Source organism: Asterias amurensis, chromosome 8 (assembly GCF_032118995.1).
Source record: "Asterias amurensis chromosome 8, ASM3211899v1".
NCBI classification, from domain to species: domain Eukaryota; kingdom Metazoa; phylum Echinodermata; class Asteroidea; order Forcipulatida; family Asteriidae; genus Asterias; species Asterias amurensis.
In genome coordinates, this window is record NC_092655.1 from 19,785,741 (window position 1) to 19,809,184 (window position 23,444).

Genomic DNA, 23,444 nt, shown 5'->3' on the forward strand with positions numbered 1-23,444 from the left:
TAAACATTTTGAGTAATTACCAATAGTGTCCACTGCCTTTAACCAGCAAATATTGCTTAGAAATTTTCTGCTACATTCAGTAAGCAAAAATAAGCAGGATACCGGTTACAAATGGTGGAATGTGGAATACTCCTTTGGCTGGTGAACTTATTCTAGTAAGGATAATGGTGTTTTACTTAGCTACTTTTTGTGCTTATAAGCAGCTCTATGAAATTGGGCTTGTGGGGTTTTACCCTTTTCCAGGTTTTCAACGTTTTCTCGCACATCTGAAACTGAGCATTTCTTCATCCTCTTCTTCAAACAGGTATCTTATAATCTTAACTACAACCTTAAGGCCCGGTCACACAGGCCCCGATAACGAGAACGAAAATGAGAACGATAAAAATGCACGCTCGCGATTGGTTGAATTGCTCCACGCAGAATACACCCACGCTCATTCAACCAATCGAGGGCGTGCAGTTTTTATCGTTATCGTTTTCGTTCTCGTTATTGGGGCCTGTGTGACCGGGCCTTTAGTCTTATTCTTGATCCAACTACAACCTGTGACATCTGCCTGAGAGTATGTGGCTCACACATCAGACTTTTGAGTCATCGACAGAGCCACCTTAGGCACCAGCCACCTCAACCCTAATAACTTTGTTTACCTGTGGAGAACATCTTCCTCGACACCGAATGATTGCCTATTATTATTATTATCTTGCAAGTATAATTTATAGTGTTACATGTATTCAAATCTAAAGTTTCCAGACCACATTTTTCGTTTCAGATCCTTGAAAATTCTGCAAGACCTCAAGTACAACGAGACAAAGTTCCTCCAGGGAAGAGGGCCGCAAACCCCTAGCGGGAACAGCTTCGAGCCGGGAGTCTACGAGGATATAGAGGAGCCGTTAGAAGAATCAAGCGAAGATCAATATTTACCTCCGAACCCATCCTCATCGATGAAGTCGCGGAATCTACCGATACCACCTCGAAAAGAATCTTGTAAGAAAAGTTCACTTCTTTTTCCCCCAAAAATATTGAATGGCCAACCCTTTCTTGAAGGCTAAATATCAACACAACCAAACATGAACATTTCTTCAGGCTCACAAACTTGTTTTACCTGCTGACACAAATAAATGCAACAATTTTGTATACTTGGTTTCTTTGTGAGTTTTTGATCAGAAAATCTGGAGGTTTCGAATCCCACTCTAGTGAATTTTTCTGTGAAATCTACCCAGTCAGTTGATCGCACAATATGGCAGAATAGTGCGAGGTGAAATCTGGACTGTTCCATTTCACAAGGGGGAAAAATCATACCCTTCCAAGATCTATCAGTTTTTAACAGGTTGCATGTTTTAGCCATAGTGGGAGGTGCCGGGCGGGTCGGCGGCCTGCCCATCAGAACTAAGCAATATTCGTCCAGCACTCTGAGCAAAACGCACTGCTGCCCAGCACAGATTTTCCCCCAGATTGCACTTTCCCCCATATCTATAAACATGAATAATTTGGTTGTATCACTCACCCTTGGTCTGTTGATGGACTAAATTGGATTTAGAACCCACCACTGGTCTAGACACAACACTGCATTACAAAATCCATTAAACATGTTAAAGTGAGGCACACCAGAGGATTTGTCTTGAGTTGGTTAAGTGATAATTCTTTTTGGGTAAAGTTGCATTTTAAATCTTTCAATTCTATTAAACGTTATTATTGTTAGCTTTTACAGACGTCAGAATGGACAGAGGCCCGCTCCCGATCATTCCGCCAAGACCAGAACTGCCGAGAAGAGGTAAGATGACAAACTAAACCATCTTTTTCCCAACGCACTTGGCTATCCCACTTGGCCGATACGCCCGCATTGCAAGCCGGTACATGAACTGGGGACAATAGGGAAATTTTGATTCATTGGGGATTTATATTTTTTGGGGCGTGGGGAGGGATCAAATTCATTAAAATAATATTAATAAAACAATTTAGCAGCCCCAGATTCACAAAAGGGCTGATAAAATCAATACAGGTTAAATACCAAGTAAAACACATTCAGAGGATCTTGTTTCAATTTATCATTTTGGGGAAAAACTTCCCAAATTTTGGGTCCAAAATGCCCCCAGTTTTGAAAAGTCCTGTTAAGAATCCTGTGCTGTCAGTGTCAGGGTCATAGGGTCACTATTTTTAAATGAATCCACAGCGTAGGAATAAACTTCATAATCAATGCAACTCACAAGCCTGTAAGCTGGTATGTCAATTCGGCCGACTCGCAAAAAAAGTAATATTTAACAAAATAAATTTACACTTTTGTTTTTAAGATTTAAAATTTTATGATATTCTACCACACGTAACTGTGAGGGATTTTCGAAATATTACTCTGTAAGTGCCATGGAGCATTGTTTTTTGATGGATTGGGCGTTATATAAATTGTTCCTCTGTTAATTATTATTATCAGAGCCAAATCTGTTGACAGACCAGTCTTTATTAAACTATGCCATGTTACCCCCATCCCCTCCAGCCCTAGGTCCAAGAACACAGTCCGACCCAACTCCTCCTTCCCAAAAGAGAGACCGAAGCATAAGTTTGGTCACAAACCCCAAAAATCGTCACAGAAGTAGCGCCCCGACCTCGCCCGGTAGTAGGCCTAAGTTACCCGAGCCACCTTTCTTGATGTTTCAGCGTGAGTGGTGTTTGCATGCGTTGCATCTCTCTGAATGAATGCATGGCATTGGAAGTGAATGTCAAGGGTCAGGTGTCATAGTCCAAGGGTCAGGTGTCATAGTTCAAGGCACGAGACGTTAGTAACTGACCTCAGCAACAAACTATTCAATGAAGCTTATTGAATAGTTTTAAACAATTATATGGAATTTTGAGGCACTGCATGGTGCTCGGGGATATCAAACTTGATTAGTTGTAACGTCTGTTGAGGTTCTGGGTCTAGAATAAGGGGGAACCCATACCTGCCAGCGGGGCTTTTCTCATCAAATAAATATTGCACAGAAATTTTGCATCCAAATACATAAGTATCAATTGGGAGTGAATGTTTTGGTTGTACAGCTTGGGATTGTTTAATTATTCAGAGAATGTTTATGGTTATATGAAAAGCAAAATGAAACGGATAAAATACAATTGCATAATTAAAATTTGTTTGGTGCTTGTTTTTATTCCTCATTTGCATGGCATGCCACAAGGGCTACTCTAAGGAGAGCATTTAAATTCTCTTTTTCTTTGTCCTCGTTATTTTTAAGCTTGCAAGTGGATGCAGAGAGTGAATCTGCAAAGCAATCAAACAAATACTTGGATATGCCTTAAGAAAGCCTTAACTGCCCATCGGCTTTACATCCATTTTGTAAACCCAAAGGATTTTTTCTAAGGTGTCTTCACAGAGGCCAAGGCCGCTGTTTCCCTGATCTTGTTGCCTCTTCAAAAGTTTCCCATGGGTTTTCCAATGGAAGAGCCCTTTTCAAAATGAAAATGGCCTTGTCCTCTCAAAGATGCAATTCAAGGTCTGGGTCTTCATGACCAACAAATCTCCTGAATAATCAAGAGGTACCTCTCTGTGTTTTAATCGACAGAATCTGCAGTATCCACTGATAGCGAAGACTATATTCTGCCACAGGATGTCGACTTACATGAAGCGGAGTTGTTACGAGGCCGACTCGGTTATCCGAGAGAGGAGCCAGTGAGGGTTAATACCAGACCTTTCGCTAAACCAGAACTACATGCGAGACCAGAAAAACATGCCAAACCAGACCCTCACATAAGATCAGATCCACCACCGTTGCCTGTCGGTGAGACAAGGTGAGCTTGATGCGAGAGAGTAGGGCCGGGATCATTGTTTGCGAAAGTTGGATTCTTTGTGGCATAGAAGTTGGACTAGTGGTAGCAGAAGTGGGATTATTAGTAACAGAAGTTAGATTATTGGTTGCAGAAGTGGAATTAGTGATGGCAAGGATAGATTACATGGTTGCAGAGGTGGGATATTTGGGTCCAGAAGATCGACCTTTAAGCAAACAAACCCTAAAATGAGTAGTGTGTTAGTACCTATACTACTTACTGCGTTATATTCAATTCAAACAAATAACAACACATTTTCTTTAATGACAGGCAAGGACCAGATGGCAACAGCTTTAGAAAAAAGCAATTCCAAGAAATTCCACATAGCCCAAATGAAATTCAGGTAAGTTCAAAGCCTTGTTGATCGTTGATGTATGCAGACAAATGAGAAATTTACACATGTTACTACCGCAAAACTTTCCTGATTACAAACTGAATGTTTCTTTTTGCCAAACTATTACTTGTGACACCACGCTTAACACATGTATATAAACAAGAATCACATAGAAAATGACAATTGTAAAATTGGTCTTTTATTTTAGGGCACAAGGAGTGCATTGAAGCCAGCCGTTGCCGTTAAGCCAAAGCCGGGATTGAAGCCTAAGCCAGGGGTGAAGCCTAAGGTATGGTTGCAGGGGTCGAAATTGCCACTAGCCCGCTAGCCCGGGCTACCAGATTTACAGCCGGGCTACTCATTTTTCCAGTTTGATAGCCCGACGGGCTAGTGGAAAAATAATGCAAAAATCATCATCACAAACAATAAAGAACTATGTTATTGGTGTATTGTAAAGTTTGAGCCGTGACGCGAGACATAATGTGTCTTTCGGGCTACCAAAATCTAATCAGGGCTACTAAAAATTATTGGTCACTAGCCCTGCTGACTACCATGGAAATACACTTAATTTCGACCCCTGGGTTGGGTTGGCAACAACTACCTTTTGATGTCAGTTTCCCAGAAGTATAGATCAATTTCCCTACTTGATTTTATGAACCGAGTTTGATCTTTGATGTACTGATAATTGTTCATGCCAAACACCAGACATTATTATTGGGGCGGGGGGGGGGGGGGGGTAATTGGGGGAAAGGGACGGGGGAAAAAAAACTGGACTTATGTCTGAAAATCACCTCCAAAAGTCAAAGCAAATTGTGTCTGTACTTGAGAACAATTGTATTACGATTGTCCAGACCTGAATTCAAACACTACATTCTAACTTGCTGAGCTTATTGTAGTAAATATTGTAGAAAACATTATCATGGTTTGCGGTGCTTTTTTCTCCGTCAAGTTCTTAACTTTATATTGTTAATAAGTGAGGTTTTTTCCCCCTTTGTTCAGCCAAAACCTGCAACCAGAGACCTTCTTCCGTCATCAGCGTTCTTCAACTCACAAGACAAGAAACAAGCCGAAGGGTAATTGATTTTAGTCATTAAAAAACTTATAATAATAACTATAGTGGTACTAATAGTAATAATAATAATAATAGCAATATCGGTTTTTATATTGTGCTTTTGAAGGGCTTCTGAAAGCGCTCCAACATCATTACCAAATTAATTCATACATGTGTATCTGGTATACAGCCTGTACAATATTAATGTGCTACCAAGCTACATCAATCACAAGAGCCATCTCTGCCCTCACAGTTACAAAGGTGTCATGACTGGGACTCAAACCCACAATGAGTTCAATATTAATGTGCTACCAAGCTACATCAATCACAAGAGCCATCTCTGCCCTCACAGTTACAAAGGTGTCATGACTGGGACTCGAACCCACAATGAGTTCAATATTAATGTGCTACCAAGCTACATCAATCACAAGAGCCATCTCTGCCCTCACAGTTACAAAGGTGTCATGACTGGGACTCGAACCCACAATGAGTTCAATATTAATGTGCTACCAAGCTACATCAATCACAAGAGCCATCTCTGCCCTCACAGTTACAAAGGTGTCATGACTGGGACTCGAACCCACAATGAGTTCAATATTAATGTGCTACCAAGCTACATCAATCACAAGAGCCATCTCTGCCCTCACAGTTACAAAGGTGTCATGACTGGGACTCAAACCCACAATGAGTTCAATATTAATGTGCTACCAAGCTACATCAATCACAAGAGCCATCTCTGCCCTCACAGTTACAAAGGTGTCATGACTGGGACTCAAACCCACAATGAGTTCAATATTAATGTGCTACCAAGCTACATCAATCACAAGAGCCATCTCTGCCCTCACAGTTACAAAGGTGTCATGACTGGGACTCGAACCCACAATGAGTTCAATATTAATGTGCTACCAAGCTACATCAATCACAAGAGCCATCTCTGCCCTCACAGTTACAAAGGTGTCATGACTGGGACTCGAACCCACAATGAGTTCAATATTAATGTGCTACCAAGCTACATCAATCACAAGAGCCATCTCTGCCCTCACAGTTACAAAGGTGTCATGACTGGGACTCGAACCCACAATGAGTTCAATATTAATGTGCTACCAAGCTACATCAATCACAAGATCCATCTCTGACCTCACAGGTACAAAGGTGTCATGACTGGGACTCGAACCCACAATGAGTTCAATATTAATGTGCTACCAAGCTACATCAATCACAAGATCCATCTCTGCCCTCACAGTTACAAAGGTGTCATGACTGGGACTCGAACCCACAATGAGTTCAATATTAATGTGCTACCAAGCTACATCAATCACAAGATCCATCTCTGACCTCACAGGTACAAAGGTGTCATGACTGGGACTCGAACCCACAATGAGTTCAATATTAATGTGCTACCAAGCTACATCAATCAGAAGAGCCATCTCTGACCTCACAGTTACAAAGGTGTCATGACTGGGACTCGAACCCACAATGAGTTCAATATTAATGTGCTACCAAGCTACATCAATCAGAAGAGCCATCTCTGCCCTCACAGTTACAAAGATGTTATGACTGGGACTCGAACCCACAATGAGTTCAATATTAATGTGCTACCAAGCTACATCAATCACAAGAGCCATCTCTGCCCTCACAGTTACAAAGGTGTCATGACTGGGACTCGAACCCACAATCTTCTTAACAGATGCTTTAGCTTGAGTTCGGTGCTCTCATCCCCTCCAGCATGTCCAGACACATCTGTTTCCCTCTTATTATAAAAGTTGCCGGGCAACCTCGGTAGTCTAGTTGGTAAGACACTGCTCTAGAATTGCAAGGGTCGTGGGTTCGAATCCCACCCGAGTAACATGCCTGTGATATTTTTTCACAGGACTCGGGGAAAGTACTGAGTATACAATGCTAACACACATTGGTGTATGGGTAAAAAAAAAAAAAAAAAAAAAAAAAAAAAAAATTAATATTCTTTTTCCCCGATGCAAATTTAACATCTATAATATAAAAGTGCTCTCAACCACCAAGGGAACACTCGCTGATAACAAGTCATCATCTGTTTGAAAGAGTTTCAAAGTACAAAACGATGTTGCTTTCCTGATCAACAGATCAAGGCTACCAGCCAAAATACCATATTCACAAAACACCATTTGTGACTGGTAGCCTGCTGATTTTTGCTTGGCAGAACATTTTTAAAGACAGTGGACACTATTGGTAATTGTCAAAGACCAGTCTTCTCACTTAGTGTATCTCAACATGTGCATAAATTAACAAACCTGTGAAAATTTGAGCTCAAGTGGTCATCGAAGTTGCGATATAATAATGAAAGATAAAACACCCTTGTCACACGAAGTTGTGTGCTTTCAGATGCTTGACTTCGAGACCTCAAATTCTAAACTTGAGGTCTCGAAATCAAATTCGTTGAAAATTACTTCTTTCTCAAAAACTACGTCACTTCAGAGGGAGCCGTTTCTGTCAATGTTTTATACTATCAACCTCTCCCCATTACTTGTACCAAGTGAGGTTTGCTGATAATTATTTTGAGTAATTCCCAATAGTGTCCACTGCCTTTAAGCGACAGTCTCTGCTCAATGCAGTTGGACAATGAGCTTGAGTCCGGTGCCGCAATAGTTGTAGAATGTTTTGACTCTCTTGCAAAACCAACATAGACCAACATGTCTCTTCCTCATAGACCAGCCAATAGAACCAAACTATAATGGTATGGTGCTTCAACTTTCTATTTGTGTTCTTTAACTACAGGTTGCTGTATCAATACGGTGAGGACGGCATGTATCTACTTCGGCTAAGCTCTGGTCAAGGAAAGGTAGGACTTTTGATATGTGTAAAAGGGTTTTGATTTTCACAGAGAGTTGTTAGTTATCAGTCCATGTGGACTTGGGATTGCTATTTGGGCATACAGTCCTCAATCTTCCACTCTATTGTCACTAAACTCCTACATGTTTGGACTGGGATAAGACATGTCCGGCCCAGTGGTCAGCAGTTGTTATTTGGGACTACAGTCCCCAATCCTCCACTATCCTCCACTCTATGGTCACTCAACTCCTACATGTTTGAGCTTGGATAAGGTTTTGTATTCCTGGCCCAGTGATAAGCAAATGTTATTGGGGACTACAGTCCTCAATCCTCCACTATCCTCCACTATCCTCCACTATCCTCCACTATCCTCCACTATTCTCCACTATCCTCCACTATCCTCCACTATCCTCCACTATCCTCCACTATCCTCCACTATCCTCCACTATCCTCCACTATCCTCCACTATCCTCCACTATCCTCCACTATCCTCCACTATCCTCCACTATCCTCCACTATCCTCCACTATCCTCCACTATCCTCCACTATCCTCCACTATCCTCCACTATCCTCCACTATCCTCCACTATCCTCCACTATCCTCCACTATCCTCCACTATCCTCCACTATCCTCCACTATCCTCCACTATCCTCCACTATTCTCCACTATTCTCCACTATTCTCCACTATCCTCCACTATCCTCCACTATCCTCCACTTTCCTCCACTCTATGGTCGCCCAACACTAAATGTTTGGACTTGGATAAGACACGTCTGGCCCAGTGATCAGCAGTTGTTATTTGGGACTACAGTCCCCAATCCTCCACTATCCTCCACTCTATGGTCACCCAACACCAACATGTTTGGACTTGGATTAAGTTATATGCCTGGCCCAGTGATAAGCAATTGTTAATTGTGCCTACAGTCCTAAATCCGCCACTCTTTGGTCACTTGACATCAAATTTATTGGACTTGGATTGGTATGCCTGGCCCAGTGATGAGCAATTGTTATTGTGCCCCAAACACCAAACAGTCCTCGACATAAGTCACATACAATTTTATGAAATCTTCCACAGGTCTATGATTTGTCTAGATTATTATTAATTCTTTTTCTTCTTTGAATTTTAAATACAGTGTCCAGTTTTCATCAACATGATAAATGAATAGAGTTAAGGCTAACACAAATCTCTTCATTTCCCCCTATTCCTAGGTGCTGATGGCTTACCACAAACATCTCAATTCATGCAAACATTACAAAGTCTTCGGCGATCAGGTAAATAGTTTCACTGTTTTTAAATTTACTACAGTCCCTATATTTTCTAAGTGATGTTTAAAGCTTTGCATGGTGTGGATCATAAGAAAAACCATAGTAGTAAACTTGCGGGTATAACCATGTATTCAAACTCTTTTGGGAGAAGTGTTGTGGCCGATGTGGTTTCGTCTCATCACAAACAAATAAAACCTCAAATTTGTCATGGACTTTTTGTTACAAAGACACCAAAATGAACAACTAAATATATTGAGTAACCCGTTTCATAACTTGTTTACGACAAACTCAAGCAGTTTTGTTTATTATGACACAATAAATGTAAAGATATAACAATAATAGAGAGGTTTCGCAAACCTACGGATACACATACAGATACCGATACGTCGACACTTTGTGTGTTCACGTGACGCGTATCCGTGACTATCGTATTTTGTACACACGTTAGCAACAGATACGGAAGCTCATACATGTCAGAGAAAAACGGATACTGCTTTGCAGACTTTTAGTTGTATTTTTTGTCCCAGATCAAAAATATTTCCCACAGATTTGCTTTCAGTGGTATTGTGCTTGATATAGATAGAAAATTGTTAGTCATTGCAAGCAAAACGATGAGAAAATGCATTGTATAAAACACAGGGTCTCTATCGGTCATGTTTGTCAGAAAAACACTCACGATGAAAACATGCAAGCGCAGGGCTGTATGCTTCGTTTTTGAAAGGGCAAGGGCACCAAGGCATTTTCTCTTTGGCAAAGGGCACCCTATGAGGAAATTGTAAATTTCTACTGGAGCATTTCAAGGGCACCAAGGCAATGGCAAGGGGCAACGGAGGCAATCGCCTCCGTTGCCTCCGTGAAGTATCAGGCCTGCAAGCGCACTCATATAAAACATACCTATAGTTTGGGAAACAAAATCCAACACGCGGCTGACGTGAACGGATACGGTTATCATATCCGTATCTGTATCTGTATCCGCATGCTTGCGAAACCTCTCTTACATTGAGGTAATTACTACACCCGTGGTTTTCAAACTGTTTGTTCATAAATTGGACATGAACAAAATGTGTATCCATGGATGTGGCTGTGCACCAAAGAGATGTTTCTGCTGAAGTAGTTAAATGAAATTGGTTCATTGGTTCCACAATTTTGTTTTTCGAATCAAAGAAGAGACAATGTTTTTTGACAACGATTTCAGTTCTTACCTTACGACTTGAGTTCCTCCCAAGGCCATGACCTACATTGTACTTGCTAGACTATCTCATAACCTGAAATAAAAACGTTGAAAAAAACATTTTATCTCTGAACCTCTCAAAAATTGTTGTGCAGAATTGTTTCTAATTTGTTGTTGTTTGTCCATCCCTGCACAGGTTTCAACCTTCTCGCTGAACACTGATCCCGTCTTCACAGAAATGAACGACCTTTTGAAATACTACATAGAGAACGCACTGCCAAATACTACTGTCAGATTATCAAGACCCTACCCTGGCTATTAAAAACAACTCTACCTTGGAGGGATGCTTACGTCGTTGATGATAATATTTATCAAAAGTGACGCGTAACAAAAGAAATTACCAATGTAATTTTCAGGCTTGAGAGTAGCCTTGGTGCAAGAAGTTCGTAGCGCATTTTGCTACCTAAATGGTTACTATACAGCCATTTGTCTATTTTTTGTTTGCTGATGTAGTGATAACAGGCGTTCTGTACTTATCAACGGACTAGTACTTTCAACTAGCTACATTAGTTGTCAACCACCAGTTCTTCTCATAACCAACACAAACTCAAAAGAGATTTACACATGGTGCTACCATAAACCATGATTATACTCCCACCATGCAAAGTTTCAAATCCTACGAACCAGTAGTACTGTCTTTGTTGATGAACTGCCACCAGTGGCTGTAGACCCAAAGTGACTCCAATGGGTGAATTCAGAAGCAAAATGTGTCACTCTGTACTTAGTACTTTCAACTAGCTAGTTGTCAACCACCGGTTCTTTTTAGAACCAACACTACTCAAAAGAGGTGTTACACATGGTGCTACCGAAACCCTCACCTAATTATACTCGCATCGAGCAAAGTTTACCGAAACCCTCACCTAATTATACTCGCATCGAGCAAAGTTTAAAATAATACAAACTAGTACTTTGTTGACGTACTGCCACCAGTGGCTGTAGACCCAAAGTGACTCCAATGGGTGAATTCAGAAGCAAAATGTGTCACTCTGTACTTGGTACTTTCAACTAGCTAGTTGTCAACCACCAGTTCTTCTCATAACCAACACAACTCAAAAGATTACACATGGTGCTACCGAAACCCTCACCTAATTATACTCGCATCGAGCAAAGTTTAAAATAATACAAACTAGTACTTTGTTGCTGAACTGCCACCAGTGGCTGTTGACCAAAAGCGCCTCCAAAGTGTTAATTCAGAAGCAAAATGTGTTGAGGCTTCTTGAACTAAGACTAACTTGTGAGGACAGTTTTTGCAGAGTTCAAGTGCCAAAATATGACAAGCACAGTATAACAAACTAATCATGTTTTGTCATGTATTGAATTGCACATCGGGCTAATTTGACTGTTATCAAAATTAACCTTTGATGATTATGGGAATTTTCTGATGCTATTTTGTTTTAAAACTTTGAAAGGGAGATACTTGTTTCTAAAGGTTTTTGTTCTGGTTTGAAGTTTATAATCAGTGAGCTGTCAGATTGAAACTTACTTAAAGACTGTGGACACTATTGGCAACTACTCAAAATAATTATTAGCATAAAACCTATCTCGGTGACGAGTAATGGCATGAATGGGTAGACGTTGATGGTATAAAACAATGTGAGAAACGGCTCCCTCTGAAGTGCTATAGTTTTCGAGAAAGAAGCAATTTTCCACGAATTTGATTTCGAGACCTCAAGTTCAGAACTTGAGGTCTCGAAATCAACCATCTAAACGCACACAACTTCGTGTGACAAGTGATTTTTTCTTTCATTATTATCTCGCAACTTTGATGACCGATTGAGCTCAAATTTTTACAGGTTTGTTATTTTATGCATATGTTGAGATACACCAACTGTGACGGCTAGTCTTTGACAATTACCAATAGTGTCCACTGCCTTTAAACAACTCTCGTTCTGACAATCTCGTACTGTTCAGTTCAGAACACTGCAAGAATATATCAGGATGAAGAGAAGCAATTATGGTTTAGTTTACTTAGATCAGTCGTTCCTTAGGTGCTTGTATGCTCTTGTTTTAAATCAAAGAAAAACAATGCATACAATATAAAATCAAAATAAGCTTAATTGTTTACAATGTTTATCGAGCTAACCAAGTGAGGTATATTCTAAGAATCTGTGCAGCTATTTTGTTTTTCTCTCTGTAAAATTTTCTCTCAAATTATTTTCTTTCGGACGAAAACAAGAAAAAAGGTGTAAGATTCACCGCACGAAAAATGTAAAATTTACACAAACTACTCAGTAAAAGATATTTTTTCACGAGTGTAATATTTTTGATGTACTTAATTATTGGAACTAGCTGATGAGAAATTGACTTATTGTAAATAATATGATATTTTTGGAACCATGCAATTAGTTGTTGTAAAGCTGTATAAAGGATGTAACTGTTATGAACGTGAAATAGTCAATATTTTTTTATTTATTATTTTTGATTATGAAGTGGAGTTCTTCGTGGTATGTATACTTAGAGAGTGCAGTTTGTTCCAATATTGGCGTTGTTGTGACAGTGGCAGTGATATTTTGAAGGATGTATTTCAAATCTTCATTAAAGGCAGTTGACACTGTTGGTAATTACTCAAAATAATTATTAGCATAAAACCTTACTTGGTGACGAGTAATGGGGAGAGGTTGATGGTAACAAACATTGTGAGAAACGGCTCCCTCTGAAGTGAAGCAGTTTTCGAGAAAGAAGTGATTTTCCATGAATTTGATTTCGAGACTTTGAGGTCTCGATATCAACCATCTAAACGCACACAACTTCGTGTGACAAGGGTGTTTTTTTTTTTCTTTCATAAATACCTCGCACTTTCGATGACCGATTGAGCTCAAATTTTCACAGGTTTGTTACTTTATGCATATGTTGAGATACACCAACTGTGGAGGCTAGTCTTTGACAATTACCAACAGTGTTCACTGCCTTTAAATCTCGAAGTTAGTCTTTTACATTCACACAGACAGTTTATAATTCACTAAATTATTCACGAAAAAAACAAGGCATTTGAACCATCCGTTAAAGTGAAGGCATTTGTTTGGCAATCACTCTTAAATAAATGGCAATACAAAGTTTTGGTTGGAAGCCTACAGCAGTTTTCTATAGTATAAAGCATTTTGGGAAACATTTTACTTCTAAGTAATTAGGTTCATACAAAATGTTTAATCTGAGAATCTTTATGTCAGTAACGCTTCCTTCCCATGCAACTTGTTTCTCCTGCCGGGACATATTCACTCCGGTTTTTCAGCGATATCTCAAAAACGTGACCATCTTGTAAAAATTATTTCGTACAGTATAACATTTTGGTTTTTGAGTTTTACTCGAGTGTATGTAGTCATTAGCAACTCATTCACCATTAACAACTCATTATATTAATTTCATTTAAGTTGATCATCAGATTCATTACATCTTTAAAATCAATGATTTATTATTCCGATGTAATTGGATTTATTATTCCAATGCAATTGAATTTATGTTGTTCTAATTTAATTAGCTGTGTACCAAGTGCTTCTCATTTAAAAACAACAGTTTGATTTTGTAAAATGTGGACATTATTTGTGTGAGACTCGGAGTCGGTCATGTAGATTTTCCAGTTGTACAGTATCACTCATACTTTCTGACCAAAACCCACTTTTGTTTTGAATGATAGATAAACTATTTTACTAGCCTGCAGTATGATAGCATGTGGTAATGAATAGGCTACAAACGTAGTAATGAATGTGTATACACAGTCAACCCTCCCACTGTCTAACCAACCATTCAATGTCATCCACTGTGGTTTTGAATTATATATAGACTGTGTCAGTCTGCAATATGATACCATGTGATAAATACTTACAGTACACAGTCAACCCTCCTACTGTCTAAACCATTCAATGTCATCCACTGTGATTGAACGGCAGTTAAATTCTACAAAACCTTATGATATGTGGCAAATGCATAGCTGTACACCAGTCAACCTTCCTACCGTCTGATCATTTAAAGGAAATGTACAAGTTTGGTAATTACTCAAAAACAAACATTAACTTAAAAACCGACTTGGTAACGAGTATTGGTGAGCTGTTGATAGTAACGTACATAGTTTTTGAGAAAAAGGTAATTTCTCACTAAAATAATAAAAGACTTCTAGCTAAAAAGTCTTTTATTCCTATCTAAAAGCACACAAATTCGTCCAACAAGGGTGTTTTTTCCTTTATCATTTTCTCGCAACTTCAATGACCAATTGAGCCCAAATTTTTACAGGCTTTTTATTTTATGGTTATGATGGGATACACTAAATGAGAACACTGGTCTTTGACAACTACCAAACGTGTACCTTCCCTTTAATATCACCAACTAATCAGCTAATCCTATGGAGAATAATATCATGTGGTGATTGCATCTACACAGTGTAGATCATATTCCATTAGTTCAGTGCACAGCTGTGCCACCATACACACCCCACAGAATTAAAGGTTTTGAAATGGTTTGTAAACACAATTTTTTTTAAATAGGGATTAAATCAGGGATAAATTTTCGTATGGCGCCACCACCTTTTCACTCAATTTTACAACAAAGGATATCTCATTGAGGTTAATTAGATTAATTTCGAATGAAAAAGTGCTGGCGCCATACGGAAACTTTTCCAAATCTTTAATGTTCATTTGTAGAATGTATGTTTCTTCGGTCCCCATGTGGGTGAGTGTTGTTTTTATAGAATTTAGAAAGGAGCTGTTCAATTATTCTAGACCAAGATCAAGAAATATGCCTAAACAGCGACCTATATGTCTGTTTGTATAGAAAGAAAGCTCAAAATGGGATGCAATTTGTATGTATATATTTTGGTTACTAAAAGTGTCTTCCAGATTTACTGTAAATTCATTAAAGGTTACTTGCCTTATTTATGGACCTCATGCACATAGACAACATCAGTGGGGGCCGCCATCTTTTAAAACCGTATGGTACAAATCAACGCGCGGTACACATAATGAACCAATCAGCGACCTTCTTTTGACCTCTAACAGAGGGCGCCCTACTTAAATGGAGCCACGTGCATAAGGTCCAGGGTAATACAGAATAAACCAGAGGAAACGACGATACAAAGTATTTAATGTGTGTGTTCGTGTTTGTAATTATTGGCGTGGGACGGGAAAGTTCTTGACCGATTGAAAATATAAATACAGACAGATATCTGTATAAAGATGTAATGCAAAAGCCTAGTAAAAGCAATTGCTTTTTTTTATGAATACGGCCCAATGTTATAAACATGATCATGGTAGAAAGTTCCCTTGAAATTGTTGGGTTGCTACAAAAAGTCAGATTTTTTAAAACGTTATTTTTTTTCCTCTGGACTCCGATGAACCATTGAGCTTAATATTTCATAGGTTTGTTCTTTCATGGGTATTGGATCACATCATCACAAACTCTGATTACTTGTCTTTTACAACACCTTCTACTGGAAACTTGAATAATGATTAGTTCTATCTACTGGCATTTAAGTTTTTAACTTGAAGAATGGTTTTGAAACAAAAACCCGGCATTTTTGATTAAGTTCATACAAATGAATGTTGGGCTGGGCAAAATGTCTAGAAACGCCGGTAGAAGTTTGTGACGACATCTAGTCTTCTTTGAACAGTGCAGGTTCTGAAAATAGTATTGGCTTAATAATAATTATCGACGTTTCGATCAGAATGTCCGATGGTCTACATGACAAAACAAATTCTGATTATGTTATCACCTTTTCACTCCAAAACGACAATGATATGGTATGTAGGCATAATGTTATTATTAAAGGACCTGCTCTACGGTTGTAATAGCATGATTTCGATCTCACCTATCTGTGTAAGTCCAGAGAGGGCGCTGTGCCGAATTACGTAATCAAACATACCAAAAGATGCAACGGACCCGAAGCTGCAAGTACAAAGATAGAGTAAAGAACACCCGGTGATAGTGGGACACACGTCTGCGGTAGAAAACTTCTCAAGGATTGTTATTTAATGAAGGAGAAAAGTCGTGCACATTATTTTTGAGTGAATAAAATGGTAAGTTAAGTTTCGTTTATTCCAAAATTGCAAATTTCTATGTTGTTGTTCATCGTTGTATTTTACTTTGTTCGTCGAGGCGGGCGGGGGGGGGGAGTCTTGCAAACTAAAATTAAGACAATGTCTAAACGATCTGGGGCCGATTTCAAAATGCAATAATATTCATCGTAAGACAAATTTTTAGTAGTACCATAGTGTTTTGTATTGTGACATCACACATTACTTAGCAACTACGATTGATTTGCAGTCACGATCAATCTTAGATCTTTGTGAAATCGGCCCCCAAGTTATAGCAAAAGAAAAACTCGTTGTTTCCAGAACTTAAAATTGTCAGACAAATTTCAGTGTCTTCATTTTGTACTTTATGATTACTGAGGCATTCTAAAAAAAACGTGTTCGAAACAAACATAACTGAACATCTGCATTTCTTCAAAACAGTTTTAATTAATGAAAGTTTCTGCCAAATTTCTAATCAGATGGATTAGAATAAATGTTTTGTCGTTTCAAAAACTAAACGTCCTCTAAATTACCAAGTATGTATAATAGGCTATAGGTAAACTGAATGGCTGTATCCCATAAAAGTCTGCTTTAAACTTTGCGAAACAAAATACTTGTTTCGGGCGACAATAACACTTCTGTCCAAATATCTAAATTTATTTCTCAAGTAAAACAAATAATTGACAATCCACACTAAAATCAGATGTGTACGAACTGGTCCTAAAACTAATACCGTGGATATTTAAAGGCAGAGCACATTTCTTGTAGTTACTCTGTAAGTTAAAGGCACTGGACACTGTTGGTAATAACTCATTTTTTTTTTTTTTTGGCATAAAACCTTACTTGGTAACGAGTAATGGGGAGAGGTTGAGCTCATAAAACATTCCGAGAAACGGCTCTCTCTCTCTCTGAAGTGATGTAGTTTTCGAGACAGAAGTATAAATTTTCTACGAATTTGATTTCGAGACCTCAGAGTTCTCGAAATCAAGCATCTGAAAGCACACAGCTTCGTGTGAAAAGGGTGTTTTTTTCTTGCATAGTTATATCGCAACCCTGGCGACCAATCGAGCTCAATTTTTCACAGGTTTGTTATTTTATGCATAAGTTGAGAAACACCAAGTGGATGGGAAGACTGATCTTCGACAATTACCAATAGTGTCAAGTGTCTTTAAAGGCAGAGTACTTTTCTATGTACGTTAATTATTAACAACTCTTTGGCAAGTCGAGTGCCAAGCATTATATAACATGAGAAACGACTCCCCATGAAGAAGTGTAGTTTTAAAAAGACTTGCTTGTTACTTCGATGACCAGTTGAGCCCAAATGTCCACAGGTTTGTTATTTTAATGGATATTGATGGGATACACCAAGTGAGAAGACTTGTATGACAAGTGCAAGTAGTAACCTGCCTTTAGAGCCATTGGACCCTTTCGGTTAACAGTGTTGTCCAAGGCCCACACTTTTTGTACCACAACTTCTATATAAAATAACAAACCTGTGAAAATTTAGGCCCAATCGGTCATCGGAGTCGGGAGAAAATAACGGAAAAACCCACGTTTCGCCGTGTCATGACATGTGTTTTGAATAAATACGTAATTCTCGATATCGAGAATTGATGTTGTTTTAATGTTTTCTCAAAAAGTAAAGCAATTCATGGAATAATATTTTAAGAGAAGTCTTTCACCATTACCTTTTGGAAACCCTGTAAAATTATTTGTAAATCTGTGAACTTGTTTCCTTTTTTTCTGTACCGAAGTTGTCTTCAAGCTTGACACAAAACAGTGTAATTGGATATGAAATAAATAGGTCTTCACATAAGTCTTGCATTTCAACTATCTGAACTTTGCCTCTTGTACAAAAAGTACATGCCACATCCTCCCTCACAACTTTCACTTCTCAAGACGAATGTTTGTGTTTTTACAGCTCTCCATAAAGTGTTCGGCATACACTGTGAAATTTCCCCCTGACAAAGGGTACAAACAAAAGAAGGACAATAATGGAAAAATCAATAGCACATTCTTGAGAGAGTCGCTGCCCATTAATAGACCAATCGACCCCTGTCACAATTAATTGTTAGCGAGGGACTAAATCAATAGAGAGGTTTTTCGCGGGTCAATATTTGAGGAAGCCTGAAAACTTCAACACACCCTTACCCTCCTACAGAAATTACGTGACTTTGATGGTGTTCTTCGCCCTAAACTCACAACCCGGTACTTATCAAAGGCCTGTGGTACAACTTTAAAAAGCTGCTCAAAGCACAAATTTATGCTTCAGAGTTCAGGCCTACCATCCAAAATACAATGTTACATATACGTAAGTGATTAGTATCTTGCTGAGAAAAGAATGAAAAAGGACTATAACCCAAAATTTGATCTGAAAAGAGACATTGAAAGTTTGTATTTTTTTTCTTTTCTGAATTGTACAAAGCCGTTTGGTTGACAAGGAAGAATGTTCTTTCGGGCAGGGCCTAAGTGCCCAAACTTTGAACTTTTTTTAGGCTCCTTTGGTTGAGCTGGTATTTTACATTTCCCTAGCAAACAAAGCTAGCTTCCCTAGCTATTTAACATTATAACTAGTTTTTCCCCGATTTATAACAGCCAAAGTTTAACATTTGCCAAACATGATACAACTCTGATAGCTCATTTCAACTTTTTAACGCCCTATTCCTTTTGAAGGAGGGCCCACCGTCAAATATATAAATATTATTTAGAAAACACACACGATTATTGTTGTTTCAATTGCTGCAACTGAAATGAGCATCGTTGTTCATAAAACCTTTGGAAAAAGAAAAAACAAATCTCGTATAGTTTGCACTAAGTTTTGGTCACAAAAAGGTACGACATGTTCCGCGTGACGTCAACACGAACAGCAATAGACTATGCAAGTCTGGCGCGTACCGGAACGAAAAAAAACACGTCAAACGAAGAACTATTATTTCTTTCCGAAATCAATGTTTGATTTAAAATAATATAATCTTTGAAGAAATGTGAACACCTTAAGAAAACATAACGTGTGACCTCTGACTCTGAAATTAATTATTTATAGCAAGGTCGCGTCCGAATCAATTAAAACACCTGTTGATAACCTTGTAATCTTAATCCATTAAAAATGCTTTCCACAGAGGGAAAAAAGAAAAAAAAGAAAGAAAAGCAAGTTGCCTTTATAGAAAGTATAATTTCGATGCACCTATTGCATGTAGGCCTACAATTGGAGAAATTTAATAACATACTCAAAATGTTCCCCCCTGTGGAGAGTATAAGAATTAAGTTACCCCATTACCACCTCTAGGAGGACCTACGTAGACCCCTTTCATAATGACATGGCCATCTGATCATCACAATTGAATGAAAAGAATTTGTGCCGCTCAATCGATCGGGAAGTTTGGTGCATGATCAATAAACTAACTGTGCCCCGTTATATTCAATAAAGGCAAATTTTAAGCTTCAACAAGACGCACTTCATGAGCGTCATCCACAGTGTTATAACAACGATGGAAACTAAACTTTATTCCCCAGAATTGGTAAAGCTGAAACAATAGTCGAAGATAGAGGTCATGTATTGTGTGCACAACCATTATTGTAGTCCATGAAATGACAAACTTGAGCTAAATCCGTTTTGTGAATCAGGAAAAAGAATAGGCATGAACGATGCACAATTTGTCAGCAAACCTAATGTCATTGTTGGCTGTAACAACTGAAATGCATTTGTTTAAAAGGTTTTGAGATACAGTTTCTCAAATTTGACTTCATTTAGTAGAGGGAAGTATTTCACAGAAGAAAATGCTCTTGTATGAACTTCATAACAAGAAGCCTCCAGAAAATTGCAAAAATTTCTTGAATCCTCACAAAGCCTATATACCTTCCGGCAAAAAAATTCCACACAACCTTTGCGTTTATAGTATTCAAGGAATAATTTTTCAACTTGCACGACAACAACCAAGAAGTCTGAATACTGTTACTTTTATCATAAAAAAAGGTTCATCGGGCTGGTAAAATATAAACTTATTAAATAAATTTCCTACAAAACACCAGTAACGTAAACGCTACTTTTATCATTTTGGTGAATGTCTTTCGACGGATTGATGGCTGCTTGAGGGCTCTTTCAACGGCGAGTTCTGCGTAACAATATTACAGTTCTGTATCTCGTTTTGACTGCCTGTCATGAACGTTGTTTGCTTGACACCAATGTCCAAATAGAAAAAATACTATCAACAGTTAAAAAAGAAGTGTGTTTTACTTGTATTGATTCAAGGAATTCGGTCCACACACGCCCTCACACGGTCGAAAATACTTCGATATGGGAATTAGACTGGTCCCCTGTCTTTATCCACAGTGATATGGACTGGTATTGGTTAATTTATACACCATGTTTGTCGGATTAAACTGCGAATCTACAGAGCCATGATGAAACCCATGTGAAATTATGCGAGGCCGAAGGTGTTTATTTATAATATATACGTGGGCTCAACAGCAGATCACACGCCTCGAAGTGTGACGTCAGACGTTCAGGCTAGTTGGGAATCTGTACGTCTGACCAGACTTTGACGTCATATTTACACGAACTGCCAAGATGGGCCTTTTGAATCACATTCGTAATGATTTCATCACAAAGCTAAGACATTTCATTACCCTAAATACATATTTTAAAGCTTAATCTTTACATCTTGTTTTTGTTTTTCAACAGTTGTCAAATTTCCCCCAATGAAGACACACTCTAAGAAGCTGAATGGAGGAAAGGTCACACAAGAAGACAGTTGATTGTTCGTAGCTGTTGATTGGTCTGATCTTGCACGTGGCCTGAATAATGTATGCAAGCAATGTCATTGCTACGTCACTGCTACGTCACTGTTTCGTCACGAGGACAATGGCTATGGTTCTGGGCAAGCCCCATGAATAGAAGAATCTGCTCCTGAAAAAAATCACTCCAGTGTATTCACTGAAATAATGTCGACGTTTCGCTTGCCTCAGATTGGCGATACGAAAGAACAAAATACTCCTAAACAGAGGCGAATATCTACCGGTTCCATGATGGGGCGTTCAACAAAACCCTCGCCACCTTCTGCTTCTGAAAGGTCAACAAAACCTGCTTCAAAGGTCCGGACTTTGAAAAGATCCATGTCTGTTCCGGGACTGTCCTTGGGCAGTGATGGTGGATCAGCCTTGCACGAGTTGAGGTTGAGACACGGAAGTCAGAACTCCGGCAGCGGATTGGGGAAAAGCTTCCAGGGTTCCGAGGATCAGGACGAACTGCGGGAGAACAGACGGGTAGATTTGCGCAACCGCGCGGTCAAAGAGTTCCGAGTGGTGTCGGCCAAAGTCAATGCATTCTGCACCCGCACAGCAGCAAGTTCCGATCGGCGAGACAGTCGATTGATCGACACTGTCGACTGTTTAGAAGACGGTGATGTCGCAGCCGAAAGATTATTCTTAAATAACACTGTCCTTAGACGTCCTAATAAGAGGCACTGTTTCATGCCGGACATCACCCAGGCAGAAGCGGGTCGGAGTCAGCCACGAGATGGGGACCAGCGCTGCGTTTCCCCGCGCACCGTTGGACAACGACCCGCTGAGAACCCGATGCTCCCCGGTGATTCAGAGGAGCCTAGTCAACGGAGTTACGTGGAGGAAGAGACTGCCAATGAAATGGTTGGGCGGATCAGTCGATGGTTGGAGGACGTGGAAAGGATGCAGAGAGATCCATGCGATGATTTGGCAACTGGTGTATCAATTATTGCTTTATCATGAGCCGTGCGCTTGGACTGCTTGGTTTTCTTCTGATAGCGCCCTCTTTTGACACTTCGGTCCATGTTAACTTTTAGGGGACTTCGCTCGGTTCTAGTCGATTCAATTCAGTAACATTATTTCAATGCTGTCATTCAAAACAGTAACACCAAATTATGTCTAAATTACAAAAGTAATATAGTATGAGGTATGATATCACAAACAATTAATAATGAGCAACAACTAATGACAACATTTAGGTGTAAGGTTAAGTGAGATGCTTTTCTTAACCTATGCAAAGACAAAAAATACACGTACAACCCTATAGTTTATGAATACGAGTCAAAGAACTATGAGCTCTTATGTTTTCACAAAGACAGAAAAAGAGGATGACAATTAAATATTAAGTGAATCTTCTAAGTTGTTCCATCGCCTGATCCTAAGGCACTGGGATCTGACGAATTTACACGGGCATTAGGCCAACTTAACCACCCCAAAAATTGTTTTGATTTTTTTATTTTCTTTTTTATTAGACTAATGACTAATGTACATAATAAAATTACGTGAATTTGTTTGAAGCTCTTTTTGCTAAAGTACAGACTTGAATATAATGTTAATCTGATTGTCTTGGAAACAACTTGTACTATTTATTTATAACAGTTCAATTACACGTCTAGCGACAAGTATTTTATAGTTTGTTTATGCGTCGGTATACATCAATTAGGGGTCCCATTGTTGAAAGGATCTTATTACCCTTTATCATGGTGCAGCCATCTTGAATATCTCCCAATGATATCAATGTAACCAAACCGAGGCTGGAAGAACAAAATAGTCTGGCTCCTATTTTCAAAATGATTATTAGCATTCATTATTGTTATTTGGTTTCAGGAACACGACCAAGATGGAGGCATCATGACAAAGGTCTATTGGTAATTGTTTCAATGATGTTGGGATTTTTTGTCAAATAACACCAGAAGACAAGTTTCATTATTTGCTGATTAATAATGATTTCAAAAGCGAACGTTGTTTGTTATTCGTGATCTTGTTGTTCTTAATGTGCACAAACTACTTGTGGGTACAGTGTTTTTGTTGTTAATAGTTAAGTGTATTTAAAATTTATATTGCGCCCCTTAATACATACAAAATGATCAAAGGCTCAGAACACGTGTTAAAAAGTACAGAGTGGAAGAAAAAGACAGAGAAAAAAGACTGTACACCAAGCCAGTGCCCAAACAAA

The 23,444-nt window shown here is 38.9% G+C and overlaps 3 protein-coding genes across 6 annotated transcripts in view; 2 read left to right on the forward strand and 1 right to left on the reverse strand.

Annotated features, from left to right (window-relative positions):
• The window catches only part of LOC139940569 (SH3 domain-binding protein 2-like), a 41,979-nt gene extending 26,422 nt beyond the window's left edge, over positions 1-15,557 (forward strand). For 3 of the 4 annotated variants that reach the window (XM_071936881.1, XM_071936880.1, XM_071936882.1), the window contains exons 6-14: positions 767-981; positions 1,697-1,768; positions 3,543-3,768; positions 4,075-4,147; positions 4,347-4,427; positions 5,138-5,211; positions 7,941-8,004; positions 9,203-9,265; positions 10,627-15,557. In XM_071936881.1, coding sequence (XP_071792982.1) covers positions 767-981; positions 1,697-1,768; positions 3,543-3,768; positions 4,075-4,147; positions 4,347-4,427; positions 5,138-5,211; positions 7,941-8,004; positions 9,203-9,265; positions 10,627-10,752 — 994 coding nt within the window. In that variant the 3' untranslated portion in view covers positions 10,753-15,557. The remainder of the gene's footprint in view (positions 1-766; positions 982-1,696; positions 1,769-3,542; positions 3,769-4,074; positions 4,148-4,346; positions 4,428-5,137; positions 5,212-7,940; positions 8,005-9,202; positions 9,266-10,626) is intronic. The other variant, XM_071936883.1, reaches the window with a different exon arrangement.
• A 5,618-nt stretch (positions 15,558-21,175) lies between these two features.
• On the forward strand, positions 21,176-23,177 carry LOC139940379 (uncharacterized). The gene has a single exon (XM_071936600.1). It carries the CDS (start codon positions 21,431-21,433, stop codon positions 22,229-22,231), a length of 801 nt encoding a protein of 266 aa, XP_071792701.1. The 5' UTR covers positions 21,176-21,430; the 3' UTR covers positions 22,232-23,177.
• LOC139940377 (uncharacterized) overlaps positions 22,143-23,444 on the reverse strand; it is a 51,662-nt gene continuing 50,360 nt past the window's right edge. Inside the window, exon 15 of the mRNA XM_071936596.1 lies at positions 22,143-22,177. Within this exon, the coding sequence (XP_071792697.1) occupies positions 22,143-22,177 (35 nt within the window). The remainder of the gene's footprint in view (positions 22,178-23,444) is intronic.